This window comes from Mytilus californianus, unplaced genomic scaffold, assembly GCF_021869535.1.
Source record: "Mytilus californianus isolate M0D057914Y unplaced genomic scaffold, xbMytCali1.0.p SCAF_19, whole genome shotgun sequence".
NCBI classification, from domain to species: Eukaryota; Metazoa; Mollusca; class Bivalvia; order Mytilida; family Mytilidae; genus Mytilus; species Mytilus californianus.
This window is the reverse complement of record NW_026262667.1, coordinates 3,501,877-3,529,734: the sequence shown is the minus strand read 5'-3', so window position 1 is coordinate 3,529,734 and position 27,858 is coordinate 3,501,877. Positions and strand designations below refer to the sequence as shown.

The 27,858-nt window shown below is 32.2% G+C and overlaps 1 protein-coding gene across 2 annotated transcripts in view; it reads right to left on the bottom strand.

The window, feature by feature from the left end:
• LOC127727071 (RNA 3'-terminal phosphate cyclase-like) overlaps window positions 1-27,535 on the bottom strand; it is a 97,310-nt gene extending 69,775 nt beyond the window's left edge. Inside the window, exons 1-9 of one of the 2 annotated variants that reach the window (XM_052234487.1) lie at window positions 27,371-27,535; window positions 14,138-14,197; window positions 13,201-13,322; window positions 12,158-12,258; window positions 11,640-11,783; window positions 10,838-11,020; window positions 7,158-7,299; window positions 3,791-3,909; window positions 107-165 (exon numbers count right to left, since the gene is read on the bottom strand). In XM_052234487.1, coding sequence (XP_052090447.1) covers window positions 107-165; window positions 3,791-3,909; window positions 7,158-7,299; window positions 10,838-11,020; window positions 11,640-11,783; window positions 12,158-12,258; window positions 13,201-13,322; window positions 14,138-14,197; window positions 27,371-27,383 — 943 coding nt within the window. In that variant the 5' untranslated portion in view covers window positions 27,384-27,535. The remainder of the gene's footprint in view (window positions 1-106; window positions 166-3,790; window positions 3,910-7,157; window positions 7,300-10,837; window positions 11,021-11,639; window positions 11,784-12,157; window positions 12,259-13,200; window positions 13,323-14,137; window positions 14,198-27,370) is intronic. The other variant, XM_052234486.1, reaches the window with a different exon arrangement.
• Window positions 27,536-27,858: the final 323 nt, after the last annotated feature.

Below are 27,858 nucleotides of genomic sequence, written 5' to 3'. Positions count from 1 at the left end.
CAGACCTTTATAATGCCTAGGTTTAACTAATGGTTATGGCTTCTTCTGGTTTGTTCTTTTATATAAAAACTCATGAGGCCAACATAGTCAAGATTGAAATAATTACCTTTCTTCCCTAAAGCTGTACCTCCCAAAAAGCACCCAGTTGTAGTTTCTGCAACTAGTCTGAAAAAAGTATAAGTTTTAAAAAGCTGCTGCATTTGGGTACACAAGTCATTTGGTTTTAAAAGGGAAGATGCTGTAAGAGTCTAATTTTCACTTTTTATTTTGGCTTTCTAGTAGAGACTAGAGATAATACAAAACTTACAAGTTAAGGAGCCATGATTAGACCATAAATTTAACCATCACCTTAGCCACTTTTATGCATTTTCATACAAAAATATTATTCATGGATGATTTTGGAAAGGCCCTTGGACTTGTAATGCTATGAAACTGATTATAATTAATGCCTGTCCAAAGTAAAACAAGAGGCTGTCAGAGTGACAGCAAACCGGATTTCCAGCAGAGGTCGAACCCTTAACAGTTGAGCAACTATGGACACAACATGTTAGCTTAAAACAGCTCTGAATTTGGATTATGATTGAATATTTGACACAGCATAGGTTTGTGACACAAAATGAATGTGGTCAATGAAAGAAAAATTTGAATTTGGACACTTACCTATTATGGTCCAATATCCAAAATCTAAGTACGTTGTTAGAATCAGCATATCAAAGAACCCTAAGAATTCAATTTTTGATGAAATCAAACAAAAGTTTAATTTAGGACCCTTCTGACCTCAATGTGGACCAATTTGATAAAGGAGCCCAAAATGCAAAATCTCTAAATACATGGTTAGATTCAGCACTTGAAAGAACCCCCTATAAATTCAATTTTTGTTGAAATCAAACAAAGTTTAATTTTGGACCCTGATTTAGACCAACTTGAAAACTGGGCCCAAAAATCCAATATTCAGTACAGGTTTAGATTCAGCATTTGAAAGAACCCTATATATATTCAATTTATGTTGAAATGAAACACAGTTTAATTTTATCCATATACTTATTAATTATACTGTTTCTGTTCAAAGGGAAATAACTCAAACTGAATAAATCTTATAATAAGCACTTTTTCTACTGAAAAGGTCTACAACTCAACAACAAGAACAGCTAAAATCGTGAAAATTAAACTTCACCTTCATTTAGTCACAGGAAACAACATATCTAAATTTGAAAAGATTTCGTCAAAGCCTTTTCATGTTAATGAACAGACACTGTTTGGCAGCCCCCCGCCCGCCCGACCAAAATACATCCCAAAATCAATAACCGATTTTTCTTTCGAAAATCAGGTTAAAAACTAGTTAAAACCACCGTATGTAATTGTGCCTGTCCAAAAAAATCTCATCAATGATTCTAAACTACAACATTAAACAAGTAACAATTTCAAAAGTAACAAAAAATAAAATGCTTCGCTGAGCGCAGCCTGATACGACCACAGAGGTCGAACCCTGAACAGTTGGGGCAAATTTGGACACAATATTCAAGCTTGATACTGTCTGAATTTTGGATTGTGATCAAATTTTTTACATAACATAGGTTTCTGACACAAAATAAATGTGGTTAAAGATCCATTGTGCAATACTGTGCAATTGAAGATTTCTTCTTGAAACTTTTTCAAAAATTCTAAATTTAAAAAATTTTGAAAAAAAAATATAAATCCCTTAAAAAAATTGGGAAAAAAATCCCCCCCCCCAACTTTTTGAAACCCCCCTTGGAGCAATAACCCCATAACTCAATCCCAGCCTTTTCTTTGTAGTATGGAACCTTGTAGTACAATTTCAGAGAGATCCATACACTTACACACAAGTTATTGTCTGGAAACTAGAAAAATGCTTGTTTTTGGCCCTTTTTTGGCCCCTAATTCCTACATGTTTGGGGCAATTAACCCCAAACTCAATCCCAGCCTTTCCTTTGTTATATGGAACCTTGTGGTACAATGTCAGAGAGATCCACAAACTTACACACAAGTTATTGTCTGGAAACTAGAAAAATGCTTGTTTTTGGCCCCTTTTTGGCCCTGAATTGCTAAACTGTTGGCCCCATAACCCCTAAAATAAATCCCAACCTTCTACTTGTGGTATTAAACATTGTGGTACAATTTCAGAGCAATTGAAATACTTACAAGTTATTATCCTGAAACTAGAAAAATGCTTGTTTTGGGCCCCTAATTCCTAAACGGTTGGGACCATCATCCCCAAAAGCAATCCCAACCTTTTTTTGTGGTATTGAACCTTCTTAAAAAAATTCATAGAGATCCATTCACTTAAACTAAAGTTATTGTCTGGAAACCAATGTGTCTTCGGACGACAATGCAGACGACATCATACCATTATACGATCCCAAAAAATTTGTTGCGGTCGTACAAAAAACCAACAACAACCAATATTTTTCTGGTCATATATAAAAATGAGAGAAAATATAGCAAAAAAACACTATGAAACAACTTACAACAATAACAAACACTTCACAGAAAACTAAAGACTGAGAAAAAATAACCCCAGCAAAAACCAAGGGTGAGGGGGATTGGGGGAATGTGAGTGATGAAGCAGGGAAAATAATACTAAATTAATAAAATGTGCTCCAGAATAGGGATATTTATACCATGGCTTCCAAAACGGTCATATATTCCGGACTTGACCGAAATTTATATAAAAAGTCTGGATGTTCTCAGCCTCAAACGGTCAAATATCATAGGTTTGTCACTTTTTGTTATTCGAGGCATTTTCATAAAACGGTTATTTCACTTTTTTTACCAACTATCAATAAAAAGTAGGAAAAAAAAATGTGTTCTTTTATTTAAAAAACAACAAGCTGTCAAACAATTATCCCTTCAATAAGTAATATTGAACCCATAAATCATTCACTGATTACAGGTCATTACCTTTGATGAGAGACCTTAGCTTGTCGTAATCAATAGAATTGATGATGCATAACAATGAACATAAAGGTGATCAGGTAAACGAGGTCAAACATGTAAGCGTGTATGGAACAACATCCTATTTAATTACGCTTTGTAGATATTATTGTAAATGACCATTCAGTTTTAAAAAAGTTTCCTTAGATTTTAAAATAATTCTTCAAATAAGAATATTTATAAATGAATTTGAATATGTATAATATTCATTATTATATTTAAAAACACTGTACATCGTGTTAAATACTGGGGTACGCTAAAGGGTATTCAAAGTTATTTTCTTACATTTCAGCGGGTTGCATCTAATTAATTTAGTCTAAAAGATTGAAATTATAAGAAATACGTTAATAAATATGATTTGATGAAAAATTTGAAAAGGTTTCTATTGTCCGCTGGTGGGAAATTTAATTATGCATCCTAATCTTCAATAATGCTAAAATTATCAATGATACCTTTAGGAAAATGTGATTTTAAAAACGAAAGTAAAGCTTTTGACAGCGTTATTTTGCATAAATAAAGAGTCTTAAGCATAATTAGTACGCTGATGTTGCACACTTCGAATGCTGCACTTTCAATTTTACACTTTACGTCAGAACATCGAATTTATATCAAAGTAAAGTTTAACATCGTTTTAATGTCAATCATTGGTTATATCATATATGATGGCCAACTGTTTATCATAGTTGCCTAATTTACTAAGTCTAAAGGGATTTAAAATCGGGATAAGATATAAATGTCCGGCTGGCTCAAAAAATTTTTGGAAGCCCTGATTTATACTATACCATTAAATGATGCTCCAGAAGGGAAATTAATACTATATTAATAAATGAATACTAACACAATACCTGTACCAGTTCCTATGGCTGATTCTTCTTTTACTACATCTATATTTACTGCTACATCTTTATATTCTTTATGTATTATACTTTCAGCAACTTGTGCCATAATATGGGCAACCTGAAATATACATTGATCTGTTTCATAGTCATAATTTTGTGGGGAAAAACGTGGATGGAGATATTCATAAAGGTCTCATAAAACAATAGACTTTTCCCCTCATGAACAAATCAATATGTCAAAATTGTGCCTGATGATAGAAAGACTAGACTATATATAGTTATACAGAAGGTGAGGGCTGTTCTATAAAAACATACATGGGACCCAAGGAAGGCAACTTAAATTTGCCACTATGGGTGGGTATGAAATATTGTGTTGTACTGGTTTAAATGTATGCAGGACTCTACAATTGCTTCTATGGGTGGTCACTCTATTTTCAAAACGCCTTCCCTGGGTACAATGTATGTTTTAATTGAACAATCCTGATGCATATCCCCCTTTTTTTGCAAAGTCAAATAGTAGATTAATTTGATGCATCCCGTGGATTAAACAATGGCCTGGATGAGCTATACATAATTATGTACACTTCAACATTTTGGTAAATACTCTAAAGACAGGAAATACCAATTTTCAAAGTTCAAAATATGTCTTTTTTAGGAAACTGTGAGTGTCAGAAATTGCCACTTTTACTTCAAAAATCTTTTGTCTAAGACCAGACAAATAGAAAAATTTCCTTTAAGTAAAAAGTTGAAAGTTGTTTTCCACTTCAAATTTCACCAATTTAAATATTAACTTGTAATGAAATAAACTAACTGCATCACATTAATAGATCTGTCAAATTATCACACTGTCATTATCGACTGTTTAACCTTTCACTATTCATTTAACACCTTAATCATGTCTAGACAGTTTAGTTTACATCATTTTTAATAATTAGCACCAAAAATGGTTGTGAAACAAATATCAATACTTTGATTTTATTTATGCAGCTTATCCAAGTGCTTCTGTTTACCACTTTTAGCATTGAAAGGTGTGGTCAGTCATTCAATTGTAAAATAAATGGGGAATGTGTCCATGGGACTCAGATGATGCCCCCACTTGCATATTATATAAAGTTATAAAGGGACATAATTGAAGATGGGTAAAAGTGATGCTACACAAATTTGTACTTGATCTGAGTTTTGTGGTAATAAGTATTGTGTATAGGTTTCATAACATTTGGATGAGGCAAACTTAAGTTAGAGAACAAACGAAAAATTCGGCAATTTTTCCATTTGAAAAGGGGCATAATTCTAGAACAGTTAAACTGATGCCACCAAAATTCAATCTTAATCTGTATTTTGTGGTAACTAGATATCATTGAGATGGGAGCCATCTCTGTGGGCCCAGCTGTGAATAACATGTGGTAAAAAATTTGTATGTTTACCATAGGACATGGGGTTGTCAACTGAAACCAAAGTTTTTGACCTTGACCTTTGACCTAGGAAGTTGTACATACATTATGACACACCCTCTGGTGTTGGTTAATATACATGTCAAGTATAAACTTTGAAATCATAACGGTTCTCAAGATATAGAGAGAACAAGATCTTTACCAAAGGACATGGGGTTGTCAACTGAAACCAAAGTTTTTGACCTTGACCTTTGACCTAGGAAGTTGTACAAACATTATGACACACCCTCTGGTGTTTGTTAATATACATGTCAAGTATAAAGTATGAAATTATAACGGTTTTCTAGATATAGAGCGGACACAATTTGTTACGGACGGACAGATGGACAGACTGATCACTATAGGGCAACCCGCCATTTGGCGGGGCCCTAATAAGCATTGTGTATAAGTTTCATAACATTAGGTTGAGGTTAACTTAAGTTGTAGAATGGAAATGAAAAATTCAGCAATTTTTCCATTTGTAAACAGACATAACTTTGGAATGGTTAAAGTGACGCCACCAAAATTCAAACTTGATCTGTTTTTTGTGGTAATAAGCATTGTGTATAAGTTTCATAACATTTGGTTGAGGCAAACTTAAGTTAGAGAACGGAAACCAATTTTGAGATGTACAGACGTACGGATGTACATACGGATGGACGTACAGACGGACGGACGTACAGACGGACAAGGGTAAAACTTTATGCCCCTACTCTACAGCGGGGCATAAATACAGTCGAACCTTGTTGTGTCGAACTCGGTTGTGTCGAAAACTCGGATGAGTCGAAGTAATTTCTCAGTCCCGGTAAAATTCCCGTTTCATCAATGCAAAATTACCTCTGATGAGTCGAACTCGGTTGATTCGAATACTTGGTTAAGTCGAGTAAATTGTATAGTCCCGTCGATGTAAAATTGATGTAAATTGACCCCGATGACTCGAAGTTCGAAAGTATGAATTTTCAAAAGATGCAGACCTAATGATAAAAATTCAAAACGGATGTATTTCTTATGTAACCTAATCATTTTCCAAAGAGATTAAAGCTGAGTAAACATACTTGTTTGTATAACAGTTAAAATGACATGTTTATGGTGACCGGTAATTAACACCTTTGGTTGATCGTTCAAGCCGAATGTTAGTGTGTTGAACATTTTTCACATCAGATAAAAACAAAACGAATTTAAATGACCCAAGCCGAGATTAAATGAATCGTTAGATTTAAAACTCATTAATTACAATAAATAAAAGGATAATTATGATAAATTCATGGTAATTTAATGTAAAGCAGACGACCTCTGGCTCATCAGAGACCGTTCATAACTTAATTCGTTCCGCGATTGATTTCATAATTTATAGTGACTGACCTTTGTAAATATTTGTGTAGACTATTGATTTTATTTGTGCATGATTTGTATCTGTACTTGTGTGTTTAATTATTATGAAGGACCAAAAATGGAGATTGAATACACAATCATAAAGTGTCATATCGAAAAAAAGGCACACTGTTCATTGTATCTAGTTTACACAAATCATACCATATTTCATGCATTCCAAATTTATGACGACACACTCGACCTCGGATGAGTCGAACCTCGGATGTGTCGAATACTTTGGTCCGGTCCCTTCGACTTTGACACAATGAGGTTCGACTGTATACAAATATTGTTCCAAAACTTTAAAATTATATGTTTTATTAAAATCAAAATGTAACTGTCTTTAAATGGAATTTAAAGTTAGTATAAATCTGCAGTTTATTGCAAGCTACTGCAGCACAAGATCCATGTCAAAAGTAATCAAGTTACTTAAAAGATATTTGATCTTAAAAAGGGAATGCTATTACATATTTTTCAAGTGAATAATAATCAGAGTTAGTACATCAACCAATTTTCAGAAACTTTCATATGTGAGCTAGTAAAATAACAATGGACCATTCTTTACCCTGATAGGAAGAACTCCAGCTACAAATGATCTACCATAGATTTGTTTGATATCTCCTCTATCTGTCATAGTAACAGCTGACAATTGTTTGGTAGGATGACATGTCACCATTACTTCTCCACCACCTTTAGGATAATACCCTCTGTATGATAACATAAAAATCATTGCATCTTACACTAATAATGAGACTAAAAGAAATATCAAGAAACTAGCAACTATGTTTATTAACACTATGTTTATAAACTGATCAAGAAGCCTTTACCTACTTTACCACTACATCTGTAGAACAAGTGTTTGGAAGTTGACAATCAGCTCTTTGCTTATTTATAAAACACTTTTCAACTCAATTTGTTATATAGTTGACTGCGGTTTCCTTATTCCTTGATGGAAACCAATTTTTTGTAGATTTTATGTAGAAAATAAGTGGTACTACATGAATTATGCAACTTTAATACTTAAAAGCACACAAACAATAAAATGCTTCGCTGGGGCGCAGCTTGATACAACCGCAGAGGTCGAACCCTGAACAGTTGGGGCAAGTATGGACACAACATTCAAGCTCGATACAGCTCTGAATTTGGATTGTGATTAAATATTTGACACAGCATAGGTTTCTTACACAGAAAGAATGTGGTCTAAGAACTTCAATTTTTTTAATTTAACTTGAAAACTGGGCCAAAAATCTAAAATCTAAATACATGTTTAGATTCAGCATATCAAAGAACCCCATAATATTGAATTTTTGTTGAAATCAAACAAAGTTTAATTTTGGACCCCAACTTGGACCAACTTGAAAACTGGGCCCATTATCAAAAATCTAAACACATGTTTAGATTCAGCATAGCAAAGAACCCCAAGAATTCAATTTTTGTTAAAATCAAACTAAGTTTAATTTTGGACCCTTTTGGCCTCAATGTGGACAAAGTTGATAACGGGGCCCAAAAATAAAAAATCTAAATACATGGTTAGATTCAGCATATCAAAGAACCCCATATATTCAATTTTTGTTGAAATCAAACAAAGTTTAATTTTGGACCCTTTTGACCTCAATATGAACCAATTTGATAGCAGGGTCCACAAATAAAAAATCTAAATACATGGTTAGATTCAGCACATCAAAGAACCCCATATATTCAATTTTTGTTGAAATCAAACAAAGTTTAATTTTGGACCCCAATTTGGACCAACTTGAAAACTGGGCCAAAAATCAAAAATCTAAAAACATGTTTAGATTCAGCATATCAAAGAACCCCATATATTCAATTTTTGTTAAAATCAAACAAAGTTTAATTTTGGACCCTTTGGACCTTAATGTAGACCAATTTGAAAACTGGACCCAAAATTAAAAATCTAAATACACGGTTAGATTCGGCATAACAAATAAATAAATGTGGTCAAAGATTTTACAAATCTAATGTGCCATACTGTCCAATTAAAGATTACTTCTTGAAATTTTTCAATATTTGAAATTTGAAAAAAAAATAATATTTGAAAAATAATTCTTTTAATTTCTGAAATCTGAAATGAGAAAAAATTGACCCCCACAATTTCTTTAACCCCCCCCCCCCTTTTTTCCCCCAAAAAATTCTTTCCCTCAAGATATGGTCATAATCTCAATTCAAATTTCCAATGGAGTTTGCAACCATAATTACCCATTTAAATTTACCATAGTGCTAACTTAATCTATTTTATAATAGAATTTAAAATATAGTGTCAAATCTTTCATATGGATTTTGTTGTAAAAAAAAAGATGCAACATTTGCAGATATTTTTACTGGTCTTCCTTTATAAATATGCATTTCTTTAAACATAATTTAAAAGCAGTGTAAGGGAAGTAACTAAACGTTGTATTTGGATTACCTCCCTTACACTGTTTTAAATTATCTTAATTGTTCATTAACCATTACTTTATACATAATTTAAAAGCAGTGTAAGGGAGATAATTTCAATGATGTATTTGATTTATCTCCCTTACACTGCTTTAAATTATGTTTTGTACTAAAGTATTTGTCCCTTAACCAGGACAACCTTGTTTTTCCTCCTTTTTTGCCCCTAATTCTTAAACGGTTTGAGCCATAACCCCCAAAGCAAATCCTAACCATCCCTTTGTGGTATGGAAACTTGTAGTATAATTTCAGAGAGGTCCATACACCGTTCCACAGTCATTGTCTGGAAACTAGAAAATGCTTATTTTTGGCCCCTTTTTGGCCCATATTCCTTAACTGTTGGTACCATAACCCCCAAAATCAATCCCCACCTTCCTTTTGTGGTATTGAACCTTATGGTAAAATTTCATAGAGATCCATTCACTTATACTAAAGTTAGAGTGCGAAAACTAATGCGTCTTCGGACGACGACGCCGGACGACGACGACGATGCCGGACGACGACGACGACGACGACGACCACGACGCCAACGTCATACCAATATACGACCACAAATTTTTTTTTGCGGTCGTATAAAAACTGGTACATAATGATTAATAACAACATTAACATTAGTACTTAATAAAATTCTTAAGGGGTTCCATGGAACCCTGTGTCTTATATAGATATAAGAAGATGTGGTATGAGTGCCAATGAGACAACTCTCCATCCAAGTCAAAATTTATAAAAGTAAACCATTATAGGTCACAGTACGGTCTTCAACACGGAGCCTTGGCTCACACCGAACAGTAAGCTATAAAGGGCCCCAAAACATTACTAGTGTAAAACCATTCAAACGGGAAAACCAACGGTCTAATCTATATAAAAAACGAGAAACGAGAAACACTTATGAACCACATCAACAAACGACAACCACTGAACATCGGATTCATGACTTATGACAGGTGCAAACAAATGCAGCGGGTTTAAACGTTTTAATGGTACCAAACCTTCACCCTTTTTCTGAAAAGAAAATTTGCCTACTATTGCTGCTGTCAGTGTAAAAGTGTAATATTGACTTAAAAAGTGTTTCCATTTATCAGTAAAATACACAATTTAAACAAAAATTCAAACTTTTTCTTTGGATGCTATTTCTTTGTCTTGAAGATTAGTGTCTGTTCAAGTTCATAACAATCCATTCTTAACAAATTTATCATGTCACAAAAATTTAATCCCAGACTGTATGTAAATGTTAACCATAAAAAACTAACTAACTCTGAATCTATCAGAGAAAAATACTGAAAATGAAATATATTTTCAAAAGTTTGCTTCAGACATTATCTCTTAATTATAAAAAAGCTTCTGCCAAGTTTCATAAATTTCTATGAAGGTTTGACAAAGTAATTGTTGTGTAACAAACTTTAACCCCAGACAAAATCTGAATGTTAACTGTAAAAAAAACTAAGTCCATTTATCAGTAAAATACGGAAAAATGAAAATAAATATTTGAACAATTTTGCTCTGGATACTGTATTTTGGTCATAAACAAGCTTCTGTCCAAATTTCCTAAAATTCCATGAAGGTTTGACAAAGTTATTGATGTCTAAAAAAACTTTAACCACAGACTAAACCTAAATGTTGATGCTGTCGACAACAGAATCTAGGATCACTATGTCTCACTTTCGCAACATAAATGTTGCAGGCTCGACAAAAAGTACATGAATGAACATATATTACACATGTGATGCAAGTGGACCTTAAAATGTCACAATATCAAATGAATCAACAATTGAAGAATTGTAACAATATCCATACCTTCTGATAACTCTACAGTCAAATCTCATTCCAAATTTTTCTGCGATAGGTCTAAATACCATTGTCATGTGATCTAACTGAGGTGCCATATCTGCATTGGTTCCTCCTTTTAATGTCAGATTTGTATGACCATCAGCATAAACTAAACATGGAATAGCTACTTGCAATAAAAGACATATACTCCTGAAAAAAAGAACTCTTTTTTTTTCTTTTTTTCAATGCATTTTGTTTACTGGTAATCAACTAACTACAGGCTTTCAGAAATCTATATCACTAAACAATGAAAGACAATCCGATGTTAAACATGTCATGTTATTGTTGTATATCTTTCTTTGATCTTTGTAGCAGATATGGGAATGTTGGTTTTGGTTGTTGTAAATTCAGAATAGGTTGTGTGCCCTTATTATTGCTATTGTTGGCATCCTTCGCTTTCAAATATTCAGCTTTGAACGTTCCTGATGAAGGTCAATCAAGAAAAACGCTTTGGACGCACAAAATTTATAACGTACTGCTTTCATTTTTTTTTCACTAAGGACTAAATGGGGATTAATTACTACGATTTCAGGAAATGCTCTTTTGACAAATTTAGCTTACTGTGGATTTATTTATTTTTGTGGATTGAGGAAAAATTGTATTTTCGTCTAAAATTCATAATCATTTAAAATTAACATATTCTCAAGCTGTATATGGTTGAAAGATCCCTAATGTTAAACATTCATCCATATATCCACTTACCAATATGTTTGCTTGTAGAGAAATGTTGCCTTGTTTTTCAAGTATTTGGAGTTTAACTAGAACCTACCCTGCGGTACCTGTGTCGGCTCTATATTCTCCGTGCTGAATATTTCCTGGATAAAATTGGATTTCTGTTGAGCCAACAGCCCCTCCTTCCAGTCTACCATGACAAACATCTCTGGTTAACATTATACCAGTTAAATGTTGAGGCCTGAAGAAACATACAGAGAAAAGGCAAAACATTTTTTAAAATATCGTTTGTTTGTTTTTCATTGTTTCATTTTGCCAAATTTAAAATAAGTCAGTTGTTTGACATGTTTAATGCTTAAACCATATTTTTGTATGAGTTTTGATATATCTTGAAAAATGTTAGTTCATGTAACTTTGGAAGATTTCTATGTTTTCCTTTGAACACAAATAACATTTGACCATCCTTGCATAAAAAATTTAAAGATGCATAAGACTCCATGAATAGATCATCATATGCTAATTTTGAAGAGAAAGGGACACCAAGTGAGGTATGTTTGACAGTTTGTGTTATACAAAGATGCACAAAGACCAATGTGTAGAATATGGAAAATATACCTTAATCCTGGTTTACTTCTGCCAGCTCTAACGTTATATACTCTAACAGGTCTATGTAATAAACAACTAAATGAAACGGTATTTCTCAAGACTTGACCTCCCTACAATTACACAAATACAATTCCAATCAGCTTATAAAAAAGATAAGTAGATGAAAAACAAATTGCAATTTTCATTCAACATATTTCTGTATTAAACAAAAATAGCTTTGTGCATTACTTTTATGTTCCTCCTACAAATGTTATTAACACTATCACATGTGACAATTTATCCCTTGTCAGCAACTAACAACCATATGATAATCTGTCACTCTCTATATATTTTTTTTTTAATATGAGTAATCAGATCTAATGCATATGAATAAATGGTTGAAATCACAAGAAGAAGGAACAAAATGTTCTCAGTCCATTTCACAATGTTCACTGATTAATAAAACATTCAACATACTTTCATTTGTTAATTGTACCAAAAACCTTATATTATGAAAATACCTACAAGCAAGTTTAGAGTTCATTGTTCAAACAAAGATCACACACACATGTAAATATGCAATTTACATTAACAATAAATTATTGTTTTATTTATTCATCTCATTTAAATCTAAAAGTTATTACAATATTGTCATGATTGTATTCATTTTACTTACATTCAAAAACTAACCCGATACAATGTAGTTGTCTTGCCTGGCACAATGTAAATTCTAAATATTTCTATCTACATCGTGTATGTTATATTTTGTGATCTGCTAAATATCACTAGCACACAGTATATACTCGAGGAGATTTAAAAAAGAATTATTCTTGAATAATGCCATATTTGTCATTGATTATCAGTTAATTCTTTATCTTTATCTTTCAACAGAATCTTTATCTGATTTTATAATTACTAATATGAAATCTTCAATTCCATAAGCAATAACTTGCAAAGATTAGTTATACTAGAACTGTTTTTTGCATGGTACCAATCGATCAACAAGTAAGGAAGTAAGGAATTTTTTGGCACTTGTCCTCCACATATAAGTAATATCAGGATAAAACACTCACCCCTTCAAGAGCTCCTCCATCAATATCAACAATACTAGTATCCTGAATACTATTGGCTGCCTTCAACACTAGTTCTGAACTTGTACCTGGTATTATGTTAGAAGCTGCTCCAGAATCTTGATCTGCAGTTTGTAACAAAAAATTAGTAAACAATAGGAAACATTAAACTTTACCATGTTTACACAGCAACTAACTATGTCAAAGTAATCAGACAATTCAGTAGTTTTTTTTAAATACATGTATACTAGTCCTCTTGTAAATATAATGTCAACATGCACTTTTTAAATAATACATAACTGGGTGAAAGAGCAGATTTTTACCCAAAGAAAAACATTGTAAACCAAGGCAAAGCTATGTGTTATTTAATCAATTATACTGAATGTTTCTAACATGATTACTAAAAAAAATGGAGTGTCTTGTTGCCAAGTTGTTGGTTAATACAAAAGGGTAACATTAAAAAAACTTGTAACCTGCTGACCAATGTGTTAGAAAAGAATGTAACCCACATATTAGCCATTATAAACTAGCCAGACATGTGTGAATAGTCATTATACTTTTGAATTCACTTCTGTTTGGCTGTCAGTTTTCTTTAATACGTTTGGAATAATTTAAAATGAAAAAAAAGAGGAATAAAATACCAAAGTGACAACCATAGTCATTAGTCGAAGAAAAACTGACATTACCATGACGAAACACAAAGACTAACTGTCTACAAAACATGACGTAGAAAACTAGAGACAGAGCAGCATGAACCCAAACAAAAACTGGTTGAAAATCCCTTAAAATCTCAATTTCCATTCCAATGACCTGACAAAGTGTTATGATGACAAATCATTTTGTAATATTGACTGCAATGTTATTATGGTTATTAATAAATGTTTCTCATGTATGTTAATTTCTAATATTACCACTGGCAAACATTTAATTCTCTTCATACCTTCAGCCATTGCTGCTCTATGTCTTCTGTTTTCTCTTGGCTGTCTTTGAGGCTTGGGAGCTGTAATTAATTATAGAACAACATTCAAAGTTTGTTTTCAAAATATACAATATTTTTTAAATGTACATGTAACTTCCACTGTTTTCCTGTCAGTTAGGGGTGTTAATAATACAAGTCATGTTTATTTACTTGAAAATGAAGTATAACATTTAGTAAATCTTTGAGATTTCGATTTTCTATTCAAGGTTTGAATAATCTCCCCGTAATCTTCTCCAATTGTACAAGTAATTTTGTTCTGTTAACAACCCTTTAAATTCTCAAATTTTAGGAGGTCAAAACATACTTAAAGAAAAGTTTCTGCTCTGCTCATATTTTTAAATAAGAGCTCATCCTTTTCTCTCAAGAACTAAACAAAGTAAATTTAAGAAATCTACTTTCCACAAATGTTTTAAAGGTACTGTGCAAGGCCTTCCAATAATTAGTATCTATAGTCTTGTGAATAGGCATTATTTTGAAGATAACAGACAAATAAGACAAAGTAAAGACAATTATCATTGGCAGACAATCAAACAATCAATTACAGCAATGTAGTAACAAGAAAAGAAGAAAATATGAAAGTATACTTACATGCATATAAAAGTAAAATGTGTTTTAAACACTGAATATTGAAGGGTTTTAGCTTTACCTCTAAAAAAAGACATGTATAAGAGAAACAAAAGATACCAAATGGACATTCAAGTACATGACCAGGTAAATATAAGTTAATAAAAAAAACACTTGTATAAGTATTACCCCTGAGCACTTGGGTGTTTTAATTCTCATACTCTTACTTTAAAATATAAGTTTATTGTTTATAGCTATATTTCTTATATAATACAACCCTTAGCTTTTTCTTCCAATAACTAAATATGTATTTAATTGTTTTAATAATGTAAAATTTCCCAGTTTTCCATTCCCTGAATTTATGATATTATTGAATTTTGTCGAGCCTGCGACTATTGTCGCAAAAGGGAGACATAGCGATCCTACATTGAATTTCCGATTAAAAATTTTCCTCTAGATACTATCTTTTGATTGTAAGAACCTTCTGTCCAAGTTGGTAAAAATCCAGGATGGTTTATGAATCTGATAAATATTTTAAAAACTTTAACTGCAGACTGTATGTAATGTTAACTGGAAGAAAAACTAAGTCTATTTATAAGTAATATACGGAAAAACAGGAAATAAATTTTTACAAACTTTCCTTCTAGATACTAGCTTTTGATCATAAAGAAGTTTCTGTCCAAGTTTGGAACAAATCCAGGATAGTTTAAGAAAGTTATTAAATTTTTTAAAGCTTTAACCACAGGGTGAAAGTAGTGTTAACTGGCAGAAAAACTAAGTCCACTTATAAGTAAAATTTTGATAAACAGATTTTTTTTTTTTACAAAATTTACTTCTGGATACTATATTATCATCATAAACAAGCTTCTGTCCAAGTTTGGTAGAAATCCAGGATAGTTTAAGAAAGTTTCAAAAACTTTAACTACAGAGTGAATGTAATGTAACTGGCAGAAAAACTAAGTCCATTTATAAGTAAAATACGGATAAACAGGATTTTTTTTTTTACAAAATTTACTTCTGGATACTATCTTAGGATCATAAAAAAGCTTCTGTCCAAGTTTGGTAGAAATCCAGGATAGTTTAAGAAAGTTATTAAAATTTCAAAAACTTTGACCACAGAGTGAATATTTGTGGACGCCGCCGCCAACGAGGGAATGTAGGATCTCTATGTCTCACTTTTGCGACAAAAGTCGCAGGCTTGACAAAAAGGAACAGCAGCATTATCAAATCCATAAATTTCAAGTTTTTTACAGAGAATATCATGATCTACTACATCAAAAGCTTTCTTGAAATCCAATAGGACTGTTAAGTTGATATTACCGTCATTCATATCCTGTACCCATTTATCTATGATATTGATAAGGGCAGTTTGGCAAGAGTGTTCTTGTCTAAACCCAGACTGTGCTGGGTGTAAAAGATTTAGTCTTTTTAGATAGTCATACAAATGTTTTGAAACATGCTTTTCTTAAAGTTTTGATAAAACAGTAAGTACAGAAATTGGTCTATAATTTGTTGCCATGAATTTTTTCCCAGCTTTAAAAACAGGAGTTACTGTTGCATTCTTTAGAACACTGGGTAATGCACTTGTATCTATTATTCTGTTAAAAATGTAAGTTAAAGATGAAGTCATGAAAGGAGCACTTAATTTTAAAATTTTTGGTCCTATGTTATCAGATCCGGTGGATTCATTAATGTCGAGTTTGATCATCTCATTAAATAGATTATTTATTGTGACTGGTGGAATTGAGAATTTTACTTGTTTTAACTTAGTAAATTTCTTTTGTACAAATTGAGTTAATTTTGCATAATCATGATTATTTGTCATACATCTATCAGTTCTCAGGTTTTCAACACATGATGTAAAAAACTTATTAAAAACATTACAAATGTCACTGACATTTTTAGTTCTAACACCATCTTCATTTAAAAGTTCATATGGTTTTTCTTGTTGGGATGGGTTAAGACTGTGAATACATTTCCACAAATCTATTGAAGCTTTTGAATTTTTACCACCTTTGAATAAAAATTTCTTTTAGATTCATCATATATGTGTTTTGTCCTGTTTCATCAAAATTTGAACTCAGACCATATTCCTAGTCTATGGTATTTCTCTCTCATTTTCCTGGCATATATAATTTCATTATTGAACCATTCAGGTTGTCTGTCTCTTTTTACTCTTTTAGTAACAAATGGTGCATGTTTATCTAGAACTCCATTAAATATGTCATACCACATCTGAATACATGTATTTGGGTGACTTTCATGTTCAATTTTATCAAAAGGTGCAATAGCTAAGTCACTTAGAACATTTGTCTCATTGAATTTTTTAAAGTTTCTGTAAGAAATGGTAGTATGAATATCTTTTTTAATATAAGTGGCATTTTTTTCTTTTCTAGTTAAACATACTGGATAATGATCACTTATTGAGAATTTAGCAACATGTGATTCTAGTATCAAATCCTTATTGGTGACATAAACATGATCAATTAGTGTACTAGAATCAGGTGTAACTCTTGTTGCGTCTTGGATTTTCTGGTTGAGATTATAGGTTTCTAATAAACTTAGCCCTTTTTGTGGTTGTTTATTAGGTTTCAAAAAATCTATATTAAAATCACCAACTAAAATAATATCTGAATTATGATTGATGGCAGTTCTCATTTCTTTTTCAAATTCATCAGTCCAATTAATTAATGAACTAGGAGGTCTGTATACTGAACATAATAAAAATTATTTTTTGTGAACAGGTTTAATTTCAAATCACATTGTTTTAATGTTACTTATTTCAAATTCAGCTTTTCTATTAAATGGAACTTTTTCTGAAATATAAGCAACCAGACCACCTCTACCTCGTGATATTCTATCTTTTCTGTTTAAAATAAATCCAGGAATTTGTATAAAATTATCCTTGGTGTTCCTGTCCAAAAATGTTTCACAACAACAGTATATATCTGGAGGATTTTCAGAGAACATCAAATTGTATTTGATTTCATCTAGCTTGTGTTCATTGGTCTGTTGACATTATGTGAACATATTTTTATACCCTTCGTTAAAGAAAAGTCATAAACTAATCAATTAAGTAGTATATGGGAAAGAAACACATATGCACATAAAAATTGCTTCAACAAATTATGGTGGTATGGGAAAAAAAAGATACTACAATAACAGAGTTTATGAAAAGAACTTTGTCTTTTGGGATTATGTCTGGAGTAATTTTCTGTTTTGGCCGCACGATTCCTACCTGCTGGAATTGACAGACACTTATCTTTTATTATGCTTTTAATGCCTATGTGTTTTAAATGTATATGTTGCTTTGCTTGTAGCATGTGCTTTTTATTTTCTTGTAGGCAGTGTTTGTGCGACCCCGCATGCAGGGACAAGTAGCCAAATTGGCATTAGAAGGCTATGTGTACCCGCTTCTGGTATTATGATTAATGTCATTGGATTGGGAATAAAACGTGAAATAAACTTGAAATTTATCGCAATTAGTGAATACATTGATTACTCACAAAGATGAGAAATGTCCCTGGTTAGTTTTTAAATAATTTTCATTAAAGTATTAACTATTATTATTGGTATACTAATAATGGAAACTATCGATAGAAAAATTTAAATGATAATCAAATCAAAAAGCATTACAAACAAGTGAGAAAAACCAAACTAAAATAAAAATTCGTAAGGGTTCCGCGGAACCCAGTGTCTCGCCTACTTTTGCTGTTAATCGCAGGCTCAACAAAAATGAGGAAAAAAAAATCAATAAAAATATTCCTTTAGGTACTATCTTTTGATTGTAAGAAGCTTCTGTCAAAGTTTGGTATAAATCAAGGATAGTTTATGAATCTAATAAATGTTTTAAAAACTTTCAGTGCAGACTGTATGTAATGTTAACTTGAAGAAAAACTAAGTCCATTTATAAGTAAAATACTGATAAACAGGTACAAATTTTAACAAAATTTCCTTCTAGATACTAGCTTTTGATCATAAACAAGCTTCTGTCCAAATTTGGTACAAATCCAGGATAGTTTAAGAAAGTTATTAAAATTTTAAAAACTTTAACCAGAGTGAAAATATTGTTTCCTGGCAGAAAAACTAAGTCCATTTATAAGTAAAATACGAAAAAAATGAAATTTTTTTTTTAACAACTTTACTTCTGGATACTATCTTATGATCATAAACAAGCTTCTGTCCAAGTTTGGTACAAATCCAGGATAATTTAAGAAAGTTATTAAAATTTTAAAAACTTTAACCACAGAGTGAATGTAATGTTTCCTGGCAGAAAAACTAAGTCCATTTACAAGTAAAATATGGAAAAACAGGAATTTTATTTTTACAAAATTTACTTCTGGATACTAAAATTTCAAAAACTTTAACCACAGAGTGAATATTTGTGGACGCCACCGACGACAACGACGACGACGGAATGTAGGATCGCTATGTCTCGCTTTTTCGACTAAGTCGAAGGCTCGACAAAAACAGTCTTAATATAAATAAAATGCTCCGCTGGGCGCAGCTTGATACGACCGCAGAGGTCGAACCCTGAACAGTTGGGGCAAGTATGGACACAACATTCAAGCTTGATACAGCCCTGAATTTGGATTGTGATTAAATATTTGACACAGCATATTTCTGACACAGAATGAATGTGGTCTAAGAACTTAAAATTTTTTTATTTACCTATTATGGTCCAATATCCAAAATCTAAATACATACACAGTTAGATTCAGCATATCAAAGAACCCCAAGAATTCAATTTTTGTTAAAATCAAACTAAGTTTAATTTTGGACCCTTTGGACCTTAATGTAGACCAATTTGAAAATGGGACCAAAAATCAAGAATCTAAATACACGATTAGATTCAGCATATCAAAGAACCCCAATATTTCAATTTTTGATGAAATCAAACCTTATCATTATTATTTGCTTTTATATATAAATAAAAAATAACCAACTTAAAATGGAAAATTTTTAAGAAAAAAAAAGGGAAAAAAATCCCCCCCCCCCAATTTTTTGAACCCCCTTATGATTCATCACCCCCAAACTCAATCCCAGCCTTCCCTTTGTGGTATGGTAGCTTGCAGTACAATTTCAGAGAGATCCATACACTTGAACAAAAGTTATTGTCTGGAAACTGTAAAAATGCTTGTTTTTTGGCCCCTTTTTGGCCCCAAATTCCTAAACGTTTAGGGCAATTACCCCAAAACTCAAACCCAGCTTTCCCTTAGTGATATGGAACCTTGTAGTACAATTTCATAAAGATCCATACTGAACTAGAAAAATGCTTGTTTTTTGCCCCTTTATGGCCCCTAATTCCTAAAATTTTGAGGCAATTACCCCCAAAATCAATCTCAGCCTTCTCTTTGTGGTATGGTAGCTTGCAGTACAATTTCAGAGAGATCCATACACTTGAACAAAAGTTATTGTCTGGAAACTGTAAAAATGCTTGTTTTTTGGCCCCTTTTTGGCCCCAAATTCCTAAACGTTTAGGGCAATTACCCCAAAACTCAAACCCAGCTTTCCCTTAGTGATATGGAACCTTGTAGTACAATTTCATAAAGATCCATACTGAACTAGAAAAATGCTTGTTTTTTGCCCCTTTATTGCCCCTAATTCCTAAAATTTTGAGGCAATTACCCCCAAAATCAATCTCAGCCTTCTCTTTGTGGTATGGTAGCTTGCAGTACAATTTCAGAGAGATCCATACACTTGAACAAAAGTTATTGTCTGGAAACTATAAAAATGCTTATTTTTTGGCCCCTTTTTGGTCCCTTATTCCTAAACGTTTTGAGCAATTACCCCCAAACTCAATTCCAGCTTTCCCCTTGTGATATGGAACAAATGAACTTTGTGATAATTTACTCGTTCCCCAAACCTGAAATAATTCCATCGTCTACTTTCAAAATGCTTTTCAAATGAATGGGACCGTCTTTAACCTAAAATATATGCCATACTAAACGTTAGCTTGTTCATGGTAAGTAAATAAAAACTGTGTCGTACAAACAACTGTTTACTTTCAGTTTGAGTTTATCCTGACTTACGATCTAAAAACTAGAGACGTTCCGAAATCCTGTTTTGGCCGGATCAAAACTCGGCAAATACGGAAAAAAAATCTGTATTGGCCGAGTTGACATCTTATATTGCATATGCAGTTTTCATCATATTAAGTACAATAACAGTGTAGTTAATTAATAATGATACAGATAAAATTATAAATTTCCCCCACCTTAGTAGCAATATACCAACTTCACCTGCATATGGGATATACATTTCCCAACTTATTCGATATTCAAGAGCTTGCAGCTCTTACTCAGACTTTGTAAAACGTCACCAGTGTCTGAGCAGAAAGTTGATGAACCAGGGGTATGTCAAAGAACGTCTCGTCCTTTTTCTAAAAAAGTTCATCGGAAGGTACCAAGACCTTGTTGATAAATATTCCGTATCAACTTCACAAACAATACATGATGGTCTTGAAGTATAGATTCTGCATACTGACGTTGTTTATCATCTTAACAACGTGTAATATTGTTCTTTCATTTGTCTTTGTTCTATTATTAATATTACTTTTACTGTTTGGTTTGTTTTCTGTGATATCCATTTGACGTGGCTAGGTACTTATACATCCCGTCAATGTGTTTGTATTATCTTTAATTTTTACTGGTGTGTTTTGTATATGCGACTTTTTGTGTTTCTGTGGTTCTTATAACGTGACTCTGTACTTTAAAAGATCCCGTCATTATGTTATTGTTCTATTATATGTCATTATGTTATTGTTCTATTATAAATTTGAAAATACTTTGAACGACAAACGACAAATTTATTTTACTCGCGTAGTGGTATTTGCCATATGTGGATTCTTAAGGGTTCTGAAGAACTTCTGGACAATTATAAATCTCGGTCTATTTCTGAAATTAATTCTAACATAACTTTTGATTTTTTAACCCTGTATACCAACATTCCCCATGTGAAATTATAAAATTGTTTTGAATAGACATTGAATGACAAACTTTTTTCTTATGTGACGTTTACATTTTCTGACGTCAGACACGCGAAGCAATGAATGTGGGTCTTAATTTGATAGATGCTTTTGTGCTTTTTTTGTAAATAATTGTTTGTTTTGATATTGTAACACAGTGATGACTGCTGTACCCATATTTTGACTATTTTATTTATAATGTCTGTTTTGTTCACGCATCGTTGTAAATATAACGAAATTTGATAAGACTGTCGTACAAGTGAGAGGTTTAGCGCTATAAAACCAGGTTCAATCCACCATTTTCTACATTTGAAAATGCCTGTACCAAGTCAGGAATATGACAGTTGTTGTCCATTCGTTTGATGTGTTTTGTCATTTGATTTTGCCATGTGATTAGGGACTTTCCGATTGAATTTTCCTCGGAGTTCAGTATTTTTGTGATTTTACTTTTTGCAGACTCTGCTGCTATAACTTTGTAAACAAAGATTCATACGCACCGCGTGGGTATAACCGTATTACTAATTTCCGATTATTAAAATCTTCGTAAATCTGGAAAAAGACCAGTTTCTATCCAATGGATATCAAAATGATTCCGATTATTACTTTTTTAATGATTGTAAAGTTGAAATGGCATGAAAGGCTGACATTATTTAGGAGAACTATTTTGTCTAGCGATTGCTGATCATTGGAAGGTAAAAAGTCCAACACCATAATAAAACGGATCTATTTATCATGTATACATACCGATTGTTTACGATTGTAAGACATGTGCATAAAAGTGAAAGCTCGAATAAATATGAAAAATATAACAAAGGGATAGCTCCAAATACCATTTAATAACAAAAAACATATGGACAGGTCAAGATATCTTTTTGGTAAATAAAATAACGTATGTAAACTAGTTCCCGTCCGACTACAACACTTTGTTCGAGTGTAGCGTAAAACAAGCAGATTCCAGTTAGTAATAGTATGTAAAATAGTAAATATGAAACCGAGTGCGGTAGGCGGAGGCATAATCAACTTCCGTTAGTTCTGGTCAATGGTATCGGAAACATGCCGCTGATAGCGTCATTTCCCAAAAACCAATGTGTCTTCGGACAACGCCAATGCCGGACGACGACGACGACGCCAACGTCATACCAATACACGACTTTAAAAAGAAGATGTGGTATGATTGCCAATGAGACAATTCTCACAAGAGACCAAATGACACACAAATTAACAACTATAGGTCACCATACATTCTTCAACAATGAGCAAAGCAAATACCGCATAGTCAGCTAAAAAAGGCCCTGAATTGACAAATGAGAAAACTAACGGCCTAATTAATGTCCAAAAAAATTAACGAAAAACAAATATGTAACACAGCAACAATCAATAACCACTGAATTACAGGCTCCTGACTTGGGACAGGCAAATACATACAGAATGTGGCGGGGTTTAACATGTCAGCCGGATCCCAACCATCCCCCTAACCTGGGACAGAGGTGTAATGGTACAACATAAGAACGAACTATAATAAACTGCTTCGCTGAGCGCAGCTAGATACGCCCGCAGAGGTCCAACCCTGAACAGTTGGGGCAAAAATGGACACAATATTCAAGCTTGATTCAGGTCTGAATTTGGATTGTAATTAAATATTTGACATATTATAGGTGTCTGAATAAATGTATTCAAAGAACTTGTAATTGGTTATAAATATGAATTGAATTTATGTTCAATTAAAGATTTCTTGCTGTTGTGCAATACTTAGTAAATCTGTTGTCAGACTATAAACAAATAAAGTATAATTAATTCTCAATGTCATATTAGAAATTTATGAAAATAAAAAGGGAGCTTACATCAATAGATATAAACAATTCACCAAAGTTTCATGAGAATTGGTGACAGCATTTTTGAGTTATTGTCAGAAAACTGGAAAATCACCCCTTTTTAATGAATAAAACCCCATAACTCAGAAATGTAAAATGTAAAATTTATAAAATTCTAAAGGGAGCTTACATCAATACATACAAACAATTCACCAAAGTTTCATAAGAATTGCTGAAAGCATTTGTGAGTTTTTGTCTGATAACTGGAAAGTCCCCCCTTTTTTTATGAATAAAACCCCGTAACTCGGAAACGTAAAATCTAAAATTTATAAAAATCAAAAGGGAGCTCATGTCAATAGATATAAACAATTCACCACAATTTCTTGCAAGTTGGTGAAAGCATTCTTGACTTATTGTCCGAAAACTGGAAAATCCCCCTTTTTTTAATGAATAAAACCCCATAACTCGGAAACGTAAAATCTAAATTTTATAAAAAACGAAAGGGAGCTCACGTCAATAGATATAAACAATTCACCAAAGTTTTATGCAAATTGGTTTAAGCAATTTTGAGTTAATGTCCGACATGTTGACGACGGACAGACGGACGGACAGACGGACGGACAGACGGACAGACGGACGGACAGACGGACAACGGTATACCATAATACGTCCCGTAAACGGGCGTATAAAAATCAGTTGAAAAAAGCTTAACTCATCAGATGGATACAAATAGAAATACATCTAACAAAAACACAGAGTAGACGTGGCGGGGTACTTGTACATCCCAACAACAAAAAGACACTAAGTACAGATCTGAGAGTACTCCCAGTTACTGACAGCTAGTTCAAAGCCTATAATAACTAATAAAAAAAATCATGCATCTAAGACTAAATTATCAATCAGTACACATCCAACATCCAATGGATTTAGTGTAGAGACGTCATAAACAGTCAGAGAAAAACATGACCTTGTGCAATGTCAAGATACAGGTATCGACAGTTTGTAGGTCCATGAAAGTGCATATGTATATAACCATAATATTTAGTTTGCTTTTAATTTACTGTTAACAAAACCAATATCAATACCAATAAAAACAATATTCAAAGATCTAATTACAGTGTTGAATTGGTAACCTTTTATAATAAGTTTATTTAAAGCATTGATAAGTTTACCAGGATCATTTCTAAATTTCAGGGCACGGTAAACAACATCTCCGTAAAAAAGGGGTTGTGCTATCCCTTTTGAAATAATTTTTCTACAGGTACAACCAAACTTCAAAACCAAATCTTTATATATATCTATGGAAGAATTTACATTATAGTAAAGGTTTTAAGTAATTTGTGGTAACTTAATAATTTACCAGTAATACATAGATTACGTTAATTAATATCTAATTTGTTCTGTGGTAGTTTGAAAATAAAAAACCTGACTTACAATGTATTGAAAATAAATAGCTCGGCAGGTCTTTTTAAGCCATTTTATAAATGCTATTCTAAAGTATGAGATGGCACCAGATTCGTCAAAAATTCATCTTTTTGTATATTTTTTTCGTGAAAAACTTCCCAAATCTTTTAATAATACAATGATAAATACTAATGTACTTGAAATGTCTGAAAATGGGTTTCATTTAACTTGAGGTATATTGTCTCGGGAACATTTACCTCACTTTTATTACAGGGCCATAACTACATTGAGGCAAATGCCTCATGTAGGAAATTTCAAAAAACAAAAGCTTGTTTTCATATCAAATGTTTTCACGGCGAGTGTCTTGCAAGAAGCAAGTTCTGTTCACCCACTGACGTAGCCCCCGTTTTTCGGGATTCATGTTTCTCATTTATTTTTAGTTTTCAGTGTTATTTCTCTATTGTTTGTCGTTTTTGTCTTTTGTTCATCGATTGCCCTTCTTTATTCTCTTAGTGTTGCATTCCATGCATTTTGTAATTTAGTTATTTTGTTTTAAACTTGAGTTTTATTTTATTTAAGGACTTTTTATCTAATTTTACAAACTACTTTAAATTGTATCCCAGTTTGGAACATCAAGTTGTAATTGCTTTAAGGGGTGTTACTCAAGGTAATTTGAAAATTCCTAAGCCAAAAACTGAACTGTTTAAAAAATTTTTTGCTTATTCTGGATCAGTTTTATGGAACGGACTACCTTATGAAATGCGTAAAGTGCAAAACACTTTTTCTTTTAAACAAATTTTAAACGATACTTGAGGCAGTCCCAATATTCAGTCTTGAAATGATTGCAACTATTACTTTTTTAGAATGTATGATTTTGATTTGTATATAATATCTATTTACTACATGCAATCTGTAATTGTTTTATATGTTCTAATGGTACATGTACATTGAAATATCATGACTATACGATTGTGTTAATATGTTGTATGTTTGTTTTTTTTGTTTTTTTTCTCTTATTATTATTTTTTACTTGTATTGTATATGAGGGCCTCAGGGAAGATTAGTAATTGTAACTAACTGTGTTTACCCTCTTTAAATAAAGAATTTATTATTATTATTATTATTGAAATGTGTCATAAAAATTACTTGACACAGTTATATCAATGATAATCAGCCCCCTCTTAACTTAATTTGAAAGATGTTGTCCCAAAAAACTAGAAGTCTCACACTGATTCTATATATTTTGCTTTAACACCAAAAATATTGTCGAAAAAATAATTAAAACAGAACTTGCGTTTCAGATTAAGAAAGGGTCTGGGAAATGCGCAGAATGCATGATTTTGCATCATTTTTTCTATAGCTTCTTTGGGCCTTCAGCGTCCCCCAAACCCTTTGCCGAAATTTTGTTTGGCATTACTTTTAAAAGAGGTTAGTTACAGCCCAACTTTAATATCTTGTATATATGCAATATATGCAGTTTGGAATTCAGAAGATTAACTTCCAGAGGGTGATGATTAATTCTGATTAAATGGTACATAATGACTTGACTGTATTATTTATTAAAAAAATTAAAAAAATGAATTAAAAAATTGTATGTTTTCAAATATTATAAATATAATTGTGAAAATAAATTATATATATATATATATATATATATATAATCAGTCCCTTGTTTTAATGAAAATGAAAAATCGTGCTTTAACAGTGCAGAAAATAAATAATCTGTCCTTTGAGTCCACAAAAAAATAAATAACCGATCCAAAACAAATCCTCCTGCCCCCCCCCCCCCCCCCCCATGAATATCAAATGGTCGTGCCCTTACATAGCATTTTTTTTGTAATTCAGTATAATTTTTTCTTTGCATTTACATTTAGTTTTGATAATTTTATCTTTTACAGGGACTGCTGTTTTATCATGAGTTTGGCATTTTTGTTATTTTACCTCTAGTGTGCATCTAATTTGCAATTTTTATTATGTATATTTAACTAAAAAATAATAATCAAAAAACACTATTTGCCATTCTATTCACTGAATTCACCACATCTGCAAAGTACCGATGATTCCAGTGTATATTTCACTTTTCATAAACAATCGGATGACATTTTATTTTTGAACAGGATGCAGGTATGCGTAGCCTATGAAGGCCAATTTTGTTAATCATCCTTGTATGCAGAGTCTCAAAGACACTGCTTCACTGATATGTGCTGCTTGTATTGATTGTATGTGCTGTAAATGAATCTGTTGCTATTCAATATTTTCATTTTGTTGTATTATATTTTTTTATATCAGCTGCTTAAATATCTCTTAAGAGCTCTAGTTCTATATTAATTTGTATATATGAAAAACCGACTTTTAATTAAGCTACTTTTCATGAACTTTGGCCAAATATCGTGATTTTTTAACTGACATTTATATTTTATATAAACGGTTAAAAGTAAAGTTATTTACCTGCATTATTCATATTTTCTACCTTATTTTATGACTTAAAATAATTAAGAATGAATAGTGTCAACTCAAGCGAGTTATTGCAGGTGGTTTCGAAACAAAAATATGTATACAAAATTTCGTTCAATGTAATTTTTCTTCTTAATTCTACTTTAAAATTTGATATCATCTCAAGCGCTAAAGAGACAAAGACAAAATGCAATAATTTTAAATAAGTACCGTGACTCTTGATTTTCCGGAACTGTAAGAGCATAACCAAAATTAAGCTTACATGGTCCCATCAAGGATTTTTACAGTAAGAAGCTTTCTTAAGATTATGACCAAAGAAATATTCAAACTGATAAGTCGAAAATAAACTGACAACGCCATGATTAACAAAGAAAAAGACAAACAGACAGACAAAACACAACATGATCGGAAAACTAAAGAATGAGCAACACGAATCCCACCAAAAACGGGGTAATCTCTTCAGGTGCTCCGGAAGGGTAAGA